This window comes from Cimex lectularius, unplaced genomic scaffold, assembly GCF_000648675.2.
Source record: "Cimex lectularius strain Harlan isolate CLEC.00 unplaced genomic scaffold, Clec_2.1 scaffold5, whole genome shotgun sequence".
NCBI lineage: Eukaryota > Metazoa > Arthropoda > Insecta > Hemiptera > Cimicidae > Cimex > Cimex lectularius.
This window is the reverse complement of record NW_019392993.1, coordinates 211,390-232,476: the sequence shown is the minus strand read 5'-3', so window position 1 is coordinate 232,476 and position 21,087 is coordinate 211,390. Positions and strand designations below refer to the sequence as shown.

The 21,087-nt window shown below is 35.6% G+C and overlaps 1 protein-coding gene across 2 annotated transcripts; it reads right to left on the bottom strand.

Annotated features, from left to right (window-relative positions):
• Positions 1–13,099: 13,099 nt before the first annotated feature.
• Positions 13,100–20,551, bottom strand: LOC106664905. Of its 2 annotated transcripts, none has more exons than XM_014390978.2 (3): positions 18,458–20,551; positions 15,626–17,996; positions 13,100–13,353 (listed from the first exon to the last, which is right to left on the bottom strand). In XM_014390978.2, exons 1-3 carry the CDS (start codon positions 20,380–20,382, stop codon positions 13,129–13,131), a joined length of 4,521 nt encoding a protein of 1,506 aa, XP_014246464.1. In that variant the 5' UTR covers positions 20,383–20,551; the 3' UTR covers positions 13,100–13,128. The 2 variants fall into 2 exon arrangements, with proteins under 2 accessions (XP_014246464.1, XP_014246465.1); XM_014390979.2 differs by having other exon boundaries at positions 13,109–13,412.
• Between the last annotated feature and the right edge of the window lie 536 nt (positions 20,552–21,087).

Genomic DNA, 21,087 nt, shown 5'->3' with positions numbered 1-21,087 from the left:
TGCTTAATGTAACATTTGGTAGTTTCACACACGACTGCTCACACTTAGAAATCCTTTTGAAATATCAATCAATATTATTTTCATATCTTGTTTCTCAAACACGGCATCGGTGCCCGGCCCACGTATGTTTTGACGTTCGTCAAAGAGAAAACTTCCGCCGAATTCTCTAACCAGGCGAAAAGCACAATGAAAAATCGGTAGCAGCTTGTCGTCGGGGGTCGTTCATTGTGGCAGGAAGATTTAGACAGCCATCTAAGTTGACTCGAACTTAAGTGGCCGCTACTGCTGAAAAACTCCAAAAGGGAGGAAAAAAGGGCAAAAAAGTTCGGTGGTCTAATGTCCGACTGGGTGACCAACGGCACACCTGGTTAGCAGCTGCCTCAGGTCAGTTTATCATCCTAACGGATATACCACAGTTTCTTACACTTTATCCCCCGATACCTTACAAGATTCAGGAAAGTACACAGATTCCGAGGGGGGCCCTTTTGAAATGTTACTTTTATTATAAGTTTAAATTCAACAATTTAAATTCAACTTCATCGAATACCATCAATAAGCAATAATTAATATAAAATATTAATATTTTAAATCATTAAAAAATCTCTGAATTAAATAATTATTTCCATCAACAGCCAAGTCTGTCGGGTACTTTTAAATACATCTTTTATTCCTTGAATTATTCACACTTTTCCAATCTTTTGCACCTACTGCTCAAAAAGAGAAATCTTTTATATCACGTTATTACGTTTGGAACAGTTAAAATATTTACAACTAATAAAAAGCTATTCAACGACAAATACAAAAGTAAAGTTTAAATTATTCTATATCGTATTAACTTTTTAGGTTATCATATAAAGATAACTTATCTGCTTGCCTTGAAAGCAAATTAGAAATATAAATTTGGCCTTTTAAGCATAGTTTCATGAGGCTCGCACGTAAGTATAGAAACGACTCTCTCTCTCTCTCTCTCTCTCTCCTCTCTCTCTCACACTCTCTCTCTCTCTCTCTCCTCTCTCTCTATCTATCTCACTCTCTCCCCTTCACCCTTTCCTTTTCTTTTAACAACTTTACTACAAATTTTCATTTTATTTTTGCTTTGCACTAGTTATAATTTAACATTCCTTGTCACCCTTTCAGTATATCGTTTATCTATTATCAACCCCACTTTCTCTGATCTCTTTCCCTCTCCCTCTCTGTCACCCTCTCTCTCGCCCTCTCTCTCTTTCTCTATCAATCTATCTATCAATCTCATTTTCTCTCCTTCACCTTCTCTTTTTCTTTTAACAACTTTACTACAAATTTTCAATTTATTTTTTACTATTATCAACCCTACTTATTTTGGTTTCTCTGATCTCTTTCAGGTTTCTCACCCTTCTTTCTCTCTTTATCCATCCATTTATTGCTCATTCTCCATTTCTTTTTTTGTTTAATTTTCATTTTTCACTCCTCACTTTTTCTTTTTTATCTCTCTTCGTCATTTTCTTGATTTTTCAGTTTTTATTGCGTATTTAATTATCCGTGTTTTATGAACCTGCATTATCTCTATTTGTCTACCTCTAGTGACTTGAATAACTTGTTTTTCACTTTTGTTTCTTTTTCATTCTCTCTCTCTTTCTCTTTCTCTCTCTCTCTCTCTCTCTCTCTCTCTCTCTCTCTCTCTCACTCTCTCTCTCTGTACTGTGATAGTAGATGTAGTTCCATTATAACCCATGCATATTTCATCAATTGTCTACTTATCTAGTATTATTGAGTAAAACGTTTTCGCCATTTTTCCATTAATTTACTAATATACCAATCCAACGACTTTACGATATTTTAACAAACAGATTATATTAAACTATATTATTTACATTATTTTCTCCCTTTATTCTGGCTTTATTAAATGGACAACGTATATAGAGGTTAATAGTGGGTTGAAAAGTATCCCTTTCTAACACCACGTCCGCAATGAATCTACACTGTTCAATCAAGGAAATTACATTATTTTTACGCTTTTTATTTAGTTTTGTTTTTGGTATGTATGTTTTTTTAAGGGAGGTCACTATATTGGAAAATTTGATTCCTTGTATCTGTTATATCTCAAAAATCGAAGTTTTTCAAACTTTGCACACGCATTTAGTACGGTTTAATTAAGATTTTGACCGCAAAAATATAAATAGAAAAATAAATAGAAATTTTGATTTAATGTCAAATTTTGATTCCAAAATAGGCTTTTTGTTCCAACTTTTTTCTACGCAGCATCTGAGAATTTCGAAAGATTTTGTAGACAAAGGTGTTCAATGCGCTCATACGATGCTCAACCACATGATAAGTAACAATAAAAATATTAATTTAAAAAATGAGTTACCTAGGGCCTGAGAAACCTGTACGTATATATTGCGGAAAAACTCCAACAATTTATTTCACAAGAATCAAAAACTGAAAATCTTTTCTTTTTTTCTTGTCATGTGGTATCGATTCACGATAATCTTCAATAGTTCTGTTTTTTATAAATCATTTTGGCATTGAAATCAAAGCAGTAATCTTCGTAAAAATGGGAAAACCTCGGATTTTCTGCTATTAATGCTTATTTATACGGTTTAACTGTCTCATGTCACGCGTGTCAACTCCACAACTATTTAGACTAGCAAAAGGACACAGAAGATTACCCTCGAGCTGCACTCATCTTCTGGACATGTGGACTTCATTTTCAACCCCAGCAATATCGAGGAAATCATCGTTGTCTTCTGTTTCCTCGCGAGTTCAACTCTTGATACGGAAGGCTTGACCAAAATCCACCCTAAAAAAATAAAACTTGATGAAGCAAATGGAGGACAGTCATAAAGTGCGGAGCAATTTTGGGATCACATTTCACATTTCGTACACGATTAGACGTAGACAGTCATTAGTATTAAATAGTTTATTAGTCACTAGATGTTTTAATAGTTTGTAATTTTTTTGATAATAAAATTGATATAAGTTATTTTACTCTAGTTTGAATGTTTATCTGCCAGAGAAAAGTTTATACTCCTTTTTTCTAAAAGGTTAGAATGGTTTATTATGTATTTACTTATTTATCTCTATTTTATGTCTATGACTACTTATTATTGTTCTCTCTCTCTCTCTCTCTCTCTATATATATATANTATATGTATATATATATATATGTATATCATAATATAAACAATATAAACCGTCACCTCTTCTCCAGTCCATAATTTCAGAGTGCCAACATGGGTTCCGTCCGGGATTAAGCACGACAACTCAATTATCGAGAGTTGTCGATCATGTGACACTGACTTTTTTATCTCAACCAATATCTTTAATAAATATTAATTAATTGATAAAAAAACAAACGTTTTAGTATAAATTACATCTAACTGCTAGGATATTTCATAGAGGAAAACTTCCTATTAACTAGCTTGATTTAGAATTGATTCATTCTAAATTATTTTGAACTGTTGACAGTATTAGCTTTTGGTGCAGTGATTCATATAGGCTGGGGTAAAGAGAATTTCATCAAAATTTAAAAGAGCTCAATATACTTGTCCCTAGATTAGTTTAAAACCCTTATCCCATTTTATGACTAAAGCACCTTGACGCAAAGACCAATTCGCCCTACCCAAGAGGAAAGTGAGAGACACTACCCTTTTTGAACTTCTATTTGGGCAAATAATGACTTAGACAGTCCAATTTCTTCACGACTCGGTAAAAAATTAAGAAACTCATGATCCAACAGGATTTTGTAAGATGTTATTTAACCTTATGCTTTCGGATGGAAGAAAAAGTTTTGTCTGCTAGGTGAGGGGTGAGAGGTGAGGTTGAAATGGGAAGTTAGTGTCCGAACGGATCGAAGTCACGATAGCTCAAATGGTAGAGTAGCGGCGTGGGTTCGAATCTCGCTCGTGACACTGATTTTTTTATCTCAACCAATACCTTTCATAAATATTAATTAATTGAAAAGTTAATTGGTCAATCGGACGATTTATTTTTTATATATAGTAAAAAGTCACCACTATATAAGGAAAAGTTGGATCTGAATTCATGTATACCTAATTTAAAATGTCGGTCACACTCACTATAGGGGAACATATAACTAACTTAGAAATTTCAACAACGAAAATTACGAATACATAACTATCAGGGACAAATGTTTATCAAATCTGAGCACATACTTCCATTACAAAAGATCGTTGACTTTATACATAATTAAAAAACGCAAGCAGAGTTACGAAAGCTTTATCCATTTCAATGTGTCCCAGTTCCAAGTGGATTTTTTTTCTCTATCGGGATTAATTGAAAGCCTTTTTGTAGATTACTTCCAGGCATCGGATGTTGTTCTATCGAACTGGTCTTTTAAGCTGTCTGGCACCAGAATACCAACGAGTTCAGGCTGTAGCGATTTGATCAGACCAGACAAAAGTCGATCTGACATCGCTGAAGTTATTGTCCTTTTAAAAATAATATACAAGGTTGCTTTAAATGTTGGTGTTATTTCTTTGCCTCAAAATACACAAAATTCGGACGGTCTATTTATTTACTAATTTGGTGTATTTCGTAAAGTAACACTTCATACATTTTGAGAGGAGTGAGAAAATTCGACTCGTGGGAAACAAATTACTTCACAATATAACAAAAGTGCTAACACACGACCATACAAAAAAATAGAGAGATCGGAAGGAAAAAAACGCCCCGTTGATTTTTACTTGCACCCTAATACACTCGTAAACCTTGTGAGGCAAATAGACGTTGTGGAAAAAATTAAAGAGGGGAAGAGAATTCGATACTTTAGTGGAAAGCCCGGCACAGCACGTGTTCCGCTCTCCTCTTTCTGTCTCCCGCCTCTTTAGGGGAGTTTTTGGGGGAAATAAAAAAAAATTAAGTGAGGGTTCCACCCCTAACCCTCCCGCTATAAATACCGGAATGGGGTGCAGCCATTTTGTCGTGTGCTCCACACCTGTGCTGTAATTTTTGCCTCATGTGTCCACCGAAGGCTTTCAACGGTCGCAACGCGGATGTTGTGTTAACTTTTCAAAATCCAGGCCCTTCCGGAAACCATCCGATCCAGAATCATTTCTGGTTTATTCAGAAAAATCAATAAACAATATAAATACACAAAAAAATAAACAATTATTCGTATCATTGTTATAATTAATGAAGATTTAAAGACATAACACATACAAAAAAACCTACGCGCAAGGCTCAGTTCTATTGGGCGCCGAACTTTTTAAGTTCCTTAAAACTGTTATTTTCACGCGGTTCACAAATGATCCTATGACCCGGCCGTGGGTTTTTGCCATCCGGCTAGCTGTAAAAACTGGCGGAGCGATGTGAGGACGGATATGGGCGATACTGAACAAACAAGAAGCGACCCCTGTGTCTCTCTTTTTTTACCCAGATATTACGACCCCGAACGCCACATCTTCCATTTATTTAAACAAAAGTAAAGACGGGTCAAAAAAAAAATAGTGTTTGTCTTTCACCTTTTATCGCGTTAGACAATGTGATTGCGATAGAGAAAGAGAGTGACAGTGTTTATGAAAGGGTGGGTGTGAATAAAGGAAATAGAGTTTAAAAAAATTTAGAGAGAGTGAGGGAGACTGATCAAAAGTACAAACAAAAAACAATTGATTTAGATACCTCAAAAGATAACGAGAGACTGGTAAAAAAAAGAGCCAGTGACAGAAAGTCTGTATATGAAAAGATGATTAAGAAAGAATAAAAAAGAGAAGATTAAAGAAAATGAAAATAATGAAAATTAAACAAGGAAAAACGGGTAATTTGGATCAGCTAAAAAAGAGAGATATTTAGAGAAAGAAAGAAAGAAAGATAGATAGGTAGATAGAAAGATAGATAGATAGAGAGATAGAGAGAGAGAGAGAGAGAGAGAGAGAGAGAGAGAGAGAGAGAGAGAGATAAATGGGTATATCAATAGATAGTTAAATAGATAAAAAGATAATTATATAAATCGATATATAGGTAGTTAGAGAGAGAGAGAGAGTGAGAGAGAGAGAGCGAGAGAGAAAGGCAGAGAGAAAAAATAATATCTATTAATAGTAAATAATGAGATTGAAACAAGGATAAAAGACGAATCAATTGGATCAATAAGTTGGGAGAGAGAGAGAGAGAGAGAGAGAGAGAGAGAGAGAGAGAGAGAGAGNGAGAGAGGGAAATGGATAGATCAATAGATAGATATTATCTATATAAAGATAATTATGTAGATCGATAGACAATAGAGAGAATTATGCAGATAGATAAATAGATAGAAAGAGAGAGAGAGAGAGAGAGAGAGAGAGAGAGAGAGAGAGAGAGACAGACAGACTGAGAGAGAGAGAGAGAGAGAGAGAGAGAGAGGCAAATAGATAGAACGAAAGATAAATAGAGAGATAGATAAATAGATAGAATGATTGGTAAATATATAGATAGATAGACAGACAGAGAGAGAGAGAGAGAGAGTGAGAAAGGGAGAGAGAGAAAAAATCTATTAATAGTAAATAATGAGATTGAAACAAGGATAAAAGACGAATCAATTGGATCAATAAATAGGGAGAGAATAGGAAAGAACTCGTGACAGAATAAGAATATTTGCTGGATCCATCAACATTTTACTCTCTAATTATCTAATTACAGAAAACATACAGATTATAAACCACATAGAAAGATATATAAAAGTCGGTACATACAAAACTGATAGAATAAAATAAAATACAAGAGATAGACTCAGAATAACTAATAGCGAAATTGACAAAGAGAAAATAATTAATTTAAAATTCATGTTAACATCCCCGTTCCGACATGCAAAATGAGCTGTCTAACAGCCCCGTTCTTAGACTAACTTGGAAGTACAATTTTTTTGTGTTTTTAATTTTGGAAAGATGGTAGAGGCCTCTAATTTTGTTAGGGGAGATGGAGGAAACGTTGATATATTAATGTAAGCCTCTTCCTAATAGCACGCGCACCAGTTTTTTTTATATTTTCCTCCTCTCCATCTGCGTTCGCCGCCCCTCATGAGTTATCTTTCCTACCGGCTCTGACTCGTGCGCGAGGCCTCAGGAATAATGGACATTTTCCATCCTTCCTATCTTCCTGAATCTCCTCCCCTAGCTTTTTTTTTATTCGAGGGGAAAATAGCTTTGTTAACTCACCCCAAACTTCGAGGGGTGGTTTTTGATAGCGGGAAGGGAACATGGCGTGCGACTGCCACGTTTTTAATAAAGCTTTCAAAGTGGTACAAAAAACTGCAGATATCAAAACATTTTACAATTCACACAATGAAAAAAGTTAGGTGTCCCTTGTGATCTCATCGATATATTAAAATAAATAACAGAGTTTTACAGAAGAAAGTTTTTTTCTAATTGACTCAAAATTATGATAAAATATGGTCAAAATTAACTCTACCACACAAAAAAGTGTACTTTAAAACTGAGCATTGACATCAAAACCATTGCAAGTTTGATTGTCAAATAAAAAGATTACATCTACCTATTCATTAAATAAAACGAATTTAAAAAAAAATAAACGAGTTTTTCTAGAAAATTAAATATTTTGGTTTTTCATTTCAGGTTTTCAGAATAAAAGACTTCCCCAAATCCTTTTTTCAACCAAGAATGCTACCCACCAGAATAACTTTAAGTAAACTGAAAGGCAAATTAGAAAAAACTTTGATAATTAGACACATACTTCCTTTGATAAAAAGACAAAAGGGTAGAGAAGGGGGAGAGGAGGGAGAGAGAGAGAGAGAGAGAGAGAGAGAGAGAGAGAGAGAGAGAGAGAGAGTAAAAGCGTGAGATAGAGTTACAAAAATACATAGATATATAAAATGTGTAGAGTGAGTGAATGAGCGACTGATATATGTAGATTTGTAATTTGCCATTTTGGTCCGTCTATTCACGCTGTGTTTTCACTATCTTCGCTGTGCCTGTCAGCAAATTAAGCATCTCACATAGTAACGCATCTGACAGACCAGCCCCAGCGAGGACAGGCAGACCAAAATGATAACGACCAAATTTCTGAACCGTCACATCGCAGGCCACTGGAGGAAATCTCACGGAAGATAGATGTATCTGAGAGATAAAACCAGAGAAAGAGAGAGAGAGATACAGATAAACCGAGAAAGGAGAGACTAGATGCATAGATAAAACAAATAAAAATCAGAAAATAACGGGAGGGAGAGATGAAAGAAATGGGAAATAGCGAGGAAAAAATTAAGGCAAGTTGATAAGTTGAAAAAAAATAAAGATGACGAGTGACTAAGGATAAGAGAGAGAGAGAGAGAGAGAGAGAGAGAGAGAGAGAGAGAAATAGTTTCAAATAAATAGATATAAAAGAATGAAGAAGACAGAAAAGAGCACAAAGATTATTAATAGACAAAGAATAGATGGAGGTAGATAAATAGTTGGAGAGAGAGAGGGGGGGGGAGGGAAATGGTTACATATAAGAAATAATTGTAAATAGATAACAAAGAGAAACGGAGAAAATGAGAGAAAGAGAGATGGTTTAATAGACGGATAGATAAATAGGTGGACAAAATGAATCAATAGATAGAAATAAATTAAAATTGCAAATCGACAAGAAAAGAAAACATTGAGAGAGAGAGAGAGAGAGAGAGAGAGAGAGAGAGAGAGAGAGAGAGAAAGAGGGATTGGTTACATTGACAGATGGGCAAATAAGAAGATGGGATCGATAAATAGAAATAAATTGTAGATAACAAAGAGAAACGGATAAAATGAAAGAAAGAGAGATGGTTTAATAGATGGATAAATACGTGGGCAAGTTGAATCAATAAATGAAAATCAATTCAAATTGCAAATTGAGAAGAAAAAGCATAATGTGAGAGAGAAAGAGGTCATATAGACAGATGGACATATATGAGGTTGGGATCGATATGAAGAAACAAATTGTAAATAGATTACAAAGAGAAACGGAGAAAATGAGAGAAAGAGGGATGGTTGAATAGATAACAGATAGTTAAAAAGGAGATATAAAATCAATAAATGAAAAACAATGTAAATTGTATGTACATAAGAAAAAGAAATAAAGAAAGAGTGAGAGAGATAAATAGAGAAATTGACCATAATTAATTAGTTCATAGAAAACAGAACTATGTAAAGAGCACAAGAAGAACCAGGCGAGAGAGTGAATAATAAAAGCGACAAATAAAAATAGAGAACTTTTTTCTGTGCCCTCTACATTATTTTGTAAACTTTTCATAGTCGATGAAAATGTATTGATATTTCGCCATTGTACTGTTTAATGGATCTCACTCAGACAAATCGAAATTAACAGGATTTAGTCTAGACAAATATTTATTTGCCCATCCACCCAAAAATTCTAATTTGACGATAGAACATCATAAGATTTTGACCACTTTCCCCAAAAACACAAATCTTCTCAGAAAGTTCGTAAAAAATTACCGATGTTTATTTTATTTGAATTTTCTTCACATACTGTATTATCCTATTTGCCTAAAATTGCAGGAAAGATTCAAAATTTGTAAATTTGACTTTCCCACGAAATATGGGCGAGCTTGTAACACTCAAAATAAAACGATTTTTTTTTTAAGAGAAATTTTTTGTCCATAAATGCTGATAAAATTAGTAATAAGCCTTTAACCTTTTTTTTTTTAAAATCAGCTATAAGGCTAAATTCTTGATCATCATCATCCTTCAAACAGTCATCTTTTTTAGCTCGAATAACAAACATTTATTTATTTTTTATATATTTATTTTTTTCGGTTAACCTTTATTTTTCCCATAAAGTTGGCCGTTAACAAGTACAACCCATCTCCCACGCACATCAACGGCTTATTTCACCTTCCACATGTCTAAACCTCGCAGCGGTTCCCATTGACGTTTGGAATAAAATTATAGCGGGTGTCAGCCCGGATCGGAACGTCCGATATACATCTGCCCGAATAAGAACACGGGACAATGTCCACCCCGGTCCGCAAAGGATTATCCTGGACGGGAAGAGGAGGAAATCCATTCTCCCTGGACTTTTCATTGTCCTCTAACGAGTCTTCCTGCGGGGGTGTCGCTCTTGGCCCACAATGCTCACCACCACCGTCAACATTGTAACGTTCGGAAAAACTTTTGTTCGCCCTCGGGGAAATTGGTCACCATTTACCACTGTGTGAAATTGGACCACCGCCTGAAATCCAACTGCTCATCGGATTACAATAAACGGACTCTTTTGCTAATTCACTATTTGGCCCCTTTTCTTATTTTACTTTTGCCATCTTGATCTTTCCTCTTTATTTACCTAGGATGTGGTAGTAGTTTTAAAAATGTCAATATTAAATATCTTATATAATTAAAGTTTTTAGTTGGTTATAAAGTTTTACTACAACAAACCATTAGTAATTGTTTGAGTAGTAGTACCTAATTATTTGTATTGTGATTTTTCAAATCATCAAAAAATTTGGTTCTTCTTATAATGAATTAATTATAGTTTTTCGTTAAATTCAATTTGTTTAATTGGTTTTTAGCTTTGAAATAATCAAAAGGCAAAAATCAATAAATTACAGGTCCTTTAGCTGACCATTAGGGATGAAGGGATGGGCACGTGGAGGCTTTGATTTTTTTTGACCGTCGGTAAAGTTGTTATTAAAATGATTAGTGTTTCCCTCGCCGTCATATGGCACACCTGAGAGGCCGATTTATCCGATCTATCCCCTTTTTCGCTCTCCGCAAAATAATTTATCTTCCCGGCACTGAGCCGAATGAATCACCCTGATGAAGGTTTTTTGGGCGTGATTCCGTCCGGTCGACTTATACGAAATTTGTTCCTAGGGCTTTTGTATCGGATTTGGCACACAGGTGCTACCGATCGGACAAATTAGACGCCGTCAATCAGCGAATTCTTGGAAAAGGGTGGCTCTGTCTCTCAAAACGCTGATCCGTCCCATGCCCAATCACGGAAGAGAGGGCTTTCTAATTGGAAGACGTTCGCTTCCAATTTTCAGAGGCGACAATAAAATTAGAGACAGTTATAACCAACAGTTAATGCCGGTAGACATTTTAGAAAATGTCTCTATACGGGATAGGGGCAACGTCTACAGCCCATCCCACCCTCGATAATATACAACCTATTTTTACCATTGTCAAACTAAAACTAATAACAGCTTGGAAAAGACTTGTACAGACTTTTTAAAATATATTTATAGCGAACTATTAATTTCAAATTCAGTAAAAGGAGAATGGAAAAACCGCTGAATTCGTAAAATAGAAATAACCCTGCCAAGGAGGATCGAAAAGAGTAGCCATACCGATATGACTAGGTTGTAGGTCATACAAGAATAACACACGGACACCTTCTGGCCAGAAATCGACAGTAAATTTGCCCATTTTGCAAAGATGGACTAACGGTCGAGCACCTTTTCAATTGTAGAAGGCTTGACGTACTAGACTGTTTTGGCATATCATCGGACCTAGTCTTGGGCAGCGGGGACAGATCGCCGTTCAGGTACGTAAGGGCTATAGCGATTTTCCAATGTATTCAGGGTGTTACAGGGTTAAATGTCAATACTGCCATGGTAGATTAATTATATAAAACTTAATTCAGTGCCACCGGAACGAGGTTTCTATCTTGACTCTTTCCTGAGATGACATTTTTGTGATTTTAGTCTAAAATCACATTTTTTCACATAAAATCCTCATTGCACAACATTAGCGTCATTAAAATACAAATCTGGGTTTAATTTCGCAAATTACATTAAATTTTCCACATTTTCGGTGAAAAAAGCCTCGCTTCCGAATACATAGTAGCACAAATTAACAAATGGCAAAAGCAATGTTTTTTAGAAATATTCAATTGTGGTTCATGCATTGACTTTTCCATCAAAATGTTCGAGGATTTTACCCAAAATTGCCTTATTTCATAAGTGTTCATAAGGACATACCCTTTTTTTTATCTTTTTTAGAAAATTTTATTAGGTTTCGTAGTCCGCTTGACCAAATAAATTCTTTTCGATTAATTAAGGTTTTTGGTTGCGATAAAAAAGTCACCTGAGCTATCATGACTTCGATCCTCTCGGACACTAACGTCCTATCTCAACCCCACCTTTTGAATTGAAAAACGGCAAAAAAGAGGGAAAATTAAAAAAGGTGGGTTTGAGATGGGAAGTTAGTGTCCGAGTGGATCGAGGTTACGATAGCTCAAGTGGTAGAGCATCGGCGTATCTAGCCGAAGATCGTGGGTTCGAATCCTGCTCGTGACGCTGACTTTTTTGTCTCAACTAAAAACCTTAATTAATTGAAAGATATTAATTGGTCAAGCGGACCACAAAACTAGTGAATTTAATGAGTTTTATACACTGTTTTTACCTAATATATTCGTTCTATTAGTTCTATTATTGCGTTTTGACTGTTTTGAGGATACTGCCATGATTGAACTATTATTAATTATTATTAAATTAATAAATTATTATATTATTTATTATTTTTAGTAAATTGAAATTGCACACAACGTAGAAAAATGGTTTTTATTTTTCCATACTTTTTCTAAATTTAATTTTCATGAAAACGCCATGCATATTTTTAATCGAAAAAAAATGAATTTATACAATGCTAGAAATTCATTTTTTTCACATCCTACATGTATTTGTAAAATTTAAACGTTGTTTATAAATCCCAGGCCCTGAAGATGATCTCAATAAAGATCGAAACGTTGGCACGATAAAGAAAATATTTTTCTAAAACCTTCTCACTATCTCCAAATAATCATTAACATAAATTTGTATAGTATACGATCTTTTATAGGTAACAAATAAATTGAAATCTTCAGCGGCTTTAAATATTTTTATTCAAAAATGTCTTAAAATATCGACAATTTTGTAAGAAAAATTTCAGTTTTTTCGACGTAATTCATTGTCAACTAAGGTTTTAGCCAGTCGAATATTTTTAAACAATATTACATTGGGCACCACAAGGGACTATTAATTATTGGTAAACAATCAATAGAATTAATTTATTTACCATCTTTGAAATGTGTTCGTTTGATAAAACGGTATCAGTCAAAATAACGTACTAATGTATTATAATTGTTGAGATATATCTATATAATAATATATTCTAGATTAAGGAAATAAACAGTTCCAATTTTACATGTTTAGAAGACGACAAAAATGCAATGTATTTATTGAATCAATTTTTAAAAATATTTTCTTGTTTCAACGCGTCCTATTCGATCCCAGTCAAAACCGTCTCTAATACCTTTATCATTAAACGATATCATTCTTTCTTCTCCACATTTTCCTTCGATCCTCCAGGGGCCGACAGCGCAGAGCTCTCCGTCGTCGCGCCTTTGTCGAAAATCGCTTTCCGGTTCACCAAACGGTCGAAAGCCTCGTTTAGCTCCTCTCTCGCTTTCCTTAATCTGTTTACATATGAAATGTTGAAATTGATTTCTTCCCCGGTCACCGTACGATTTGAACTCTGAAACGAGTTTCACTTTTCAAATAGAAACAAGCAAGCTTAAAACACTGACATTTTATTTCGGATGGCGGAATTTCGGGCGTTTCAAGCATCATGAAACATTCTAATCCGTTCTTGTTTACATTTTAAGACGTATAAAAATGGAACATTATGTAAACTATACTTCGATTAACACATTAACCCAGACAAGAGAAAATTTATTATTTAGAAAAATTTAACCCTTTATTTTTTCATTGTTTTGTTTCAATCCATTAAAAGGGAGATAAATAACGATGAAATCAGCACAACCTCTTCCACCGTTTAATTTAAATGTACAACTCTAGTGTATTTACTGAGGCCAAATTTACGTCATTTGATGTAGTTTATAGCATTCTACAATCAATGTAAAATTTCATGTAGATCAGTAAAGGCTTTGGAATTGCAGGCGTTTTGGCACGAAATGCGAAAAATTTTGGGGAAACAAATATTTTTTTTATTTCCTCAAAAATATTTTCCAAGGGTTTGTTGGGGCGCAGGGTTATTTTTTTTGTCATCATTTATTTTATCAGTAGATTTTTTGTAATATTACAGATTTTCCAATTACAAAAAAAAATCGCACCCGTTTTGACATGCAAGGCAACAAATTTTGGGTAAACAACTTTTTTTAAAATATGTATCTAGGGATTTGTTGGGATGCAGGGATTTATTTATTTTTTTATATATTTTTTTAATTAATTTATTTTTTGCAAGAAACAAAGTTAACATTCCTTTTTAGCGCCCCCAATAAAACCCTAAATACAAATTTTTGTTGGAAGAAGAAATTCTAAAATTGTTCGCCTTCCAAATTTCTTCTTTTTTAACCGAAAATTTAAAAAAATGGTGATAAATTTTAAATCACTCTACTGACCATCGGGAAATTTTTCAGGGGTCAGAACCTCATAACATGCAATGATATCATTTTAGACTCCGTAAATAAATAAAATTGAATACACAAAATAAAACGTAAGAAGAATTGTTGATTAATTTCATCCGTATTTTTCTCACTTAAAATGACAAACAATCTAAACATTGTTGACATAGGATGGATATGGAAACATTAAGCTCAACTAATTAAGGTTTTTAGTTGAGACAAAAAAGTCAGCGTCACGAGCGGGATTCGAACTCACAATCTTCGGCTAGATACGCCGCTGCTCTACCACTTGAGCGGTATTTAGCCATCTAGCCGAAGATCGTGGGTTCGAATCCCACTCGTGACGCTAACTTTTTTATCTCAACTAAAAACCTTAATTAATTGAAAGATATTAATTGGTCAAGCGGACCGCGAAACTAGTGAATTTATTAAACTCAACATCAACAGATACTAGTTACGTAGCTCAAACTCAAATAACTCAAATACAGAGGGGATTATGAGTTTTTATGTAGAACATTTTAGAAATCAAAGAAAAAATTTCACAAACTGCTAAATCGTGACCAAAAACGTCTATTTTTTGCAATGAAAAGCTCGTATTTAAGTTCTTTAAATAGCGCTTAATACAAATCTGAATTGAATTTTCCAATAAAATGTTTTAGGCCTGCTTTACAAGAAGCTTATTTTGGTTTTTGTACCATTTTATACAGCAAATCTCATTTAATGCAATCCTGCATATAATTTTTGATCAATTATTTTTTTACCTTACGTAAATAATAATTCAACTGATTAAATACATGCACCGCAAAGGCATAAAACCGATTTTTTTATTGCTTTGCTCCTAAGTCACACCTCTAATATTTTTGACCTAGATCAGATAAAATTTGCATTAAAATCGAAGATTCCACGTCAATAGCCTTCCCTTTTAAACAAAAGACGTTTAAATTTATTTTATTTATTAATTACTAAAATCTTAGTCGTAATAAAGATTAATATAGTTTACACAAGATTAATGTAGTTAGAGATAAAACGTCTTAAAATGTAAAAAATGTTTGTTCGTTAAATGTGGTTATCATGCCAAAAAAAAATTTTTGTTTTAAATCAGTACGGTTATAAATTAATTTGGATAAATTAATGAAAAACAAGTTTATAGTGATGTATTTATATTATACACTTACCCATAAAATTGTAAATATATAAAAGTTCCCAATGTACATTTAAAATTGTATTTGACGTCAATATTTTTCATTCGTTTACACAAAATTTTAAAGTTAGGTTTGAATTTAGTCAATTTTTTATAGTTAAACTGTGATTTGAACAAACATACCTCGGTTGTGCTGGATGTGTTATGTTCGCTTGTTTTGAATTTGTCTTCATTTTTTGTAATTATTTCGCTGTCGTCTGTGGATCTTTTGGTCTCGCCATCTAGCAAATGGTTAATCCTTGATTTTATGTTCGAAGTGATATGTTTTTTCTTTATCGTTTCGTTGGAGAGGTTTTCTGTCAAGCTGTTGCTCGATTTGGTTTTGGTAATTTTTGAATCGGTATAATCCGTGTCGGAATTCTCTTCGGGCCGCCTCCAAGTGGTCGGGTCGAGGTGGTGGCTTAAAGACTCCAGAGAATTCGATCTAGCCGTTTTTTTAGCTTCTTCTTCCAAAATACGAATATCTTCATTAGAACTGATACTCCGTTCATCGACGGAATCATATTTATTAATGGCCGATGTTATATTCATAAAGTTTTTCTTCAAAGTCAGATATTTTTGAAAATTGATACTTTTGTTTTTCTTTATTTTTCCTATTTTCGAATTTAAACTGGAACTTTGGTTGTCGTCGGAGGAAATTTCACTGCCTGACTTCTTCCTGAACCTGCAGACGCTTTTGCATCTTGAAACGATCCGTTTATCTCGTTTTTTTCTATCGTCGATGATTTTCGACTTGGATTTCATTTTTGACCAATTCGATCTCGTGTGAGTCTTGTAGTAATTTGCTGTGGACTTTTCGAGGTTGATCTTTTCAGACACCTCTGGACCCAGTTTGGACGATTTCCTTTTAGCGTCGTAAATAACTTTTCTGACTTCACTGTTGATCGACACGCTCCTCGATTTGTCTTTGTGCTTGGACGTACTATCTTCATTACCCCGGCGTAAAACGTCATAAGAATCCTTCTCGGTGATCCAGAGTTTTCCGTCTTCCATGTAAATGGGCTCGCCGTTGGAACAGCACATCGGTATGCCTTCGTTGTCAAGAACGACCAGATAATTTCCAAGATTGTCCCTCAACAGAAAACCGTCCCGGTCCGACAACGGATAGCCGAGGGAGTTGTACAATATTCTTGGGTTGTACTCCTTGTCGAAAATCCTGATGTCGTGCATTTGTGTCGGACAAGGGTGTTTCGTTGGATCAAAAGAGATCGTCGTAGGTGGATAGTTGAAAGCGTCGTAAACTTGAAGTTTCTTCGCGATGACGTCGTTTAAATCGCTTGCCGGTAACATCTTCACTCCTAAATTGTTCTTTAAACATCTACCTTTTGTGTCTGTTAACGGGAAGCCTGCTTTGTTGTAAAGCAGCACTGGTTTTCCCTCTGACGACGTTATTCTGTCTTTCTCCGACGATCTCCATTCCATACCTCTTACAGAAGGACCTTCATTTTCTGTAATGTCTGTATGTTTAATTTCGACTTCTTTAGCTTTGTTTTCCTCGGGTGGGTCTTTATCTTCCTCTTTTTTTCCTTCTTCTTTTACTTCTTCTTTTATTTCTTCTTTTTCTTCGGCGGATTTCACGTTCGGGCTGTGAGTTTCTTCGTTTATGGTCGATACCTCTTCCACTTCGTGGTTCTCTTCACGCTGGAAATCTACGAAAGGCGCGTCTTCCTGGACGGTCGTCAAAGCAGACAATACTGGTATATCTGCTCTGAAGTTCTTCAACTTGGATCTCGTCATGTCTGTGTTGTTATTCCCTTGGGATATGTCTAAAATTTTTAATATATCCGAATTGTAGTTTTCCGGTTTGAAAAAGTGGCTGCTCAATGTCATTTCGAGTTTTTTATTTATTTCGTCCATTTCAAGTTGAAAATTATTCTTTCCTCCAACGTCGAACTTTTCCGAAATCGCTTTGCTATCGTTTCGCTTGTTCGTATTATCGAAATTAGGCAGCAAATGGTCGTTGCAGCAACATTTTACTGGCTTTTCGTCTTTGTAAAAGGAGTTACACTTCAAAAAATAACCATCGTCGTTCATGCTTCTTCGGTTTTTGAGACATGATATCAAGGGAGATGACGTCCGGCTGTTGTACTTCTCGTAATTTTCACCACAACCAAAATAACAGTTGTCGGCCTTTTGTTCCGTACCGAAAATGTGCTTGTTCAAGTTGCACACGCAAGATGACGACATTTTATCGTTCATCATCGCCAGCTTTTTACTATAGGTCAAATCTCGACTATCCTCTTCATAGAAATTGTTTTTCAACAATGGTTTAGCGCGGGTATCTTCTAATAATGAAACGGTCGACTCGCTTTCCGCGACGTACGTACCGTTTCGTGTCGAACTGCTTTTACGCACGAGCGATACTAAATAGCTGGGCGTGATTTTGAATTTGGATTCTTTCTGGATTACTTTCTCGTTCGGGTATTGCTGCGAATTGAACGACGGTCTTGGATTGAAGCGTTTCGCGTACGAGGAAATCGAGGGGGACGTAAGGCTGTAAAAACATAGTTATTAGCAATGATGACACTATCGCAGATCAATAAATCATGTTGACAAATTATTTATTTAATTGAACCAATATAAGATTTTTTGTCAATTCACAATAATTTGGAAAACATTGGTTATTAATATTATTAAAACTTGATTAGTTTTACTACGCGATGACACATGGACTGATAATTCGCGAATTCTTCCTCTTTATTTTAAATTAAATTATTATTTATTTATTGCTAACTGTACACAAATGCACATAGAGCAATTAGTACATATATACAAATCTGACAGATCTGACGGTGGGGAAAGAAGCCAGTCAGTGCTGAAACTCCTGATGTCTGTTGGGACGAGGATCAAGTCTGGTATGGTTCAGGAACAATACCAAAACTCATATTATTACTGTTTTATTAATTCAATTAAATAATAAAAAATAGAAAATCATATGTTTAAAAAAGCGTTTACCTTGTTGCCTTCGAAGAAGTGCCAGTTGTTTTTATTTTTTGGTGTTTAACATAATCATGATGCGTTTGCTTGTTCTTTTTAACAGCTCCGAAGGAAGAACCCGAAGTCCTAAAGCTTTCGAAACGAGGTGAGACACGACATTCTTCCCGCGATTCGTTTACCGCTGAGTGTTCATCGTCTGATTTGCCCATTTCGTTACCATCATTTGTTCTGGTTTCGTTGATTTTTTCTTTGTAACTGGGCAGAAAAGTAGACCGCTTGAGAAGTTTGTCGGTGCACTTGCTGCTGGTTTTTGACTTGTCGCTCTTGATATCACATCGTTTCCTCGTTTTTGCCTGCACACCTGAGAACCGGGATTCGACTTTTACCCTGCTTTTGTCTTGTAGTCGGGTCTTGGATTTGTCGCCGCATTTAACACCTGACATCGGTTTTCTCGAGATAGCTTTGCGAGTAATGCTTTCGACCGCGTCAAACCTCAGCGAATTACTCTCGTCCGAGTCCGGGTCGGATTCGGTAGACGTCTGGCTCCATTTATCGACACTTTCGTCGGGTGGTTTGACGTTTACCATCTTGCAGACGAGCTTACGTTCCACGCTTTTTGTCCTAGCCGACGAACCGTTTTCTTGGTTTCTATTGTATAAACGGGTGATGTACCGCCGATCGGGTTCTTTCTGTTGCCGTACGAAACCATTGTTCGGGCTGTAAACGTTCGTTTTCCTAGAGGTAGGACTGTACTGGGGGGACGTCCTTCCTCTACGCTCGCCGAAAGCTGGCTGCCTTCCGGCGAAGTTGCTCGAAATAGGTGAGCCGATGTAGTCTCGTTTGCCTAAGCAGGCTCTGGGTGTTTCACTCGGATCTTCAGCCTCGATGTCTTCGTCCTTCCAACGTTTTCGTGTATCGCAGGCTGGTTGTTCCGAGTTGTGCTGTCTTGCGTGTTGCGTGGCGGATTTTACCTTCAACCGACCGGAGCTCCGATCACCGAGGAACGTTTTGCAGTTGGCCGACTTCATGAACCTTTTCGTGCGTCTTCCGTCGACAGATTCATCGCTCGACTCTGACGAACTGGCTTCGTCCTGTCTGCTCTTCCTGCAATTCCGGCTGCGGGGGTCGCCGGGTCTCTCCTGAGGGGATTGTTGCTCGACAGACGTCAGATAATCCAAGACTGCGGTGTCAGAATCTCGGTTCCCCACGTTCACCGGTTTCACGATGTTGACTTTGGTGGTCCTGTTTTGCCTTGCGACATAGCCCGAAGGAATGTCGGTCAACGACGGCCCTTGTGACCGCAAATGAACTTCGTGAAGGTTTGTCACGTCTCTCACTAACCGTTTTGGTTTCCTGGTTTTCTTTTCGGCTACCTTCGGCTTAGGCGGATAACGTCTGTCCATGATATCCGTATGACTCCTAACGACGTGATCCAATGACAAAAAACCACCGTGCAACCGACTTTTCAATTCTTTGTTCAAGAGAGAAAGATTTTTCGCCCGCTTCTCTAACGTTCTCTTGATGCTTTTGAAATCGTTTGACTTTTGCGATTCGACGGAAAGATTATAATTCACGTTTTCATTATGAGGAAGCGAACCTTTACTGCAGTTATACAGTAAGTAACACTTTTCTGAAACGCAACCCCCTTTTCCAGTGTCAAAATTCAGCAATTCGGAATCCTTGTCTGTCTTACTACAGGGAACCACTTGCTTCGGATGAAAAAGCGGATCATAACAATCTCCTGACAACGTATTATAGAAGACCCTCAATGCTTTGGAAAGACGAGAATACGAATCGCGAGAGATGGGCCGAGTATCTTTACATTTTACAGTTGTGTATGTGTTCTTTTTGAGGACCTTCTTTCTGACGACGTCCAAACCCAAATGGTTTTTGCCTCTTATCTCTTTGATTCCTGAATCTTGAACGGACTCATTGTTGGACATAACGGTCTCAATTACATCGTCTAAAATACGTCTGATGAAGATGGATTCCAAATTAAACTCAAAATTTTGTGCGTAATAAAAGCCTGAAGATACATTTTTTGAATATTTGTAAAGAAACTGGAATTTAACCAGGTAAATCACATGTTAATTTATACATCTGATTATTTTACTTTTAGTATTTCTTTGCCAGTTTTAACATTCCTTAGCCAGAATAAACCCCCAAAATAGAAACAACTTGACGCTAATTAATATAAATTCTTTCACATCCAAAAATAATAATATTTCAACAGGAATTAAAATGATATCTTAATTAATTTAAAAACAAAAAAATAATTTCCATCCTGTAAAATGTGTAATTAATGGTTTTGCATAAAGCAAAATTGTAACAACTAAAAATATAATAGTTCAGGCAGTTACTGGTTAACGCAGAAATAAGTAGTCAAAGCCCTCGGGGAAAATATGTTTCGTTGAGAAATTTCTAAATTTCTTATTGTGGTCAAATTTTTATATGTAATTTTTTACTACTTTATCTGGTTCATTAGAAAGGAAAACCAAGTCTTAGTGGCATAAAAATCTTTTATGTATTATGTTCATTCCAGGCTCATTGGCCCATCCTCATCAGCTCCAACAGATATTCCGAATTATAGTTTCCATATACCAGACAATTGTAAACAAACATGAACATGGCTAGACAATGTGCAAAAC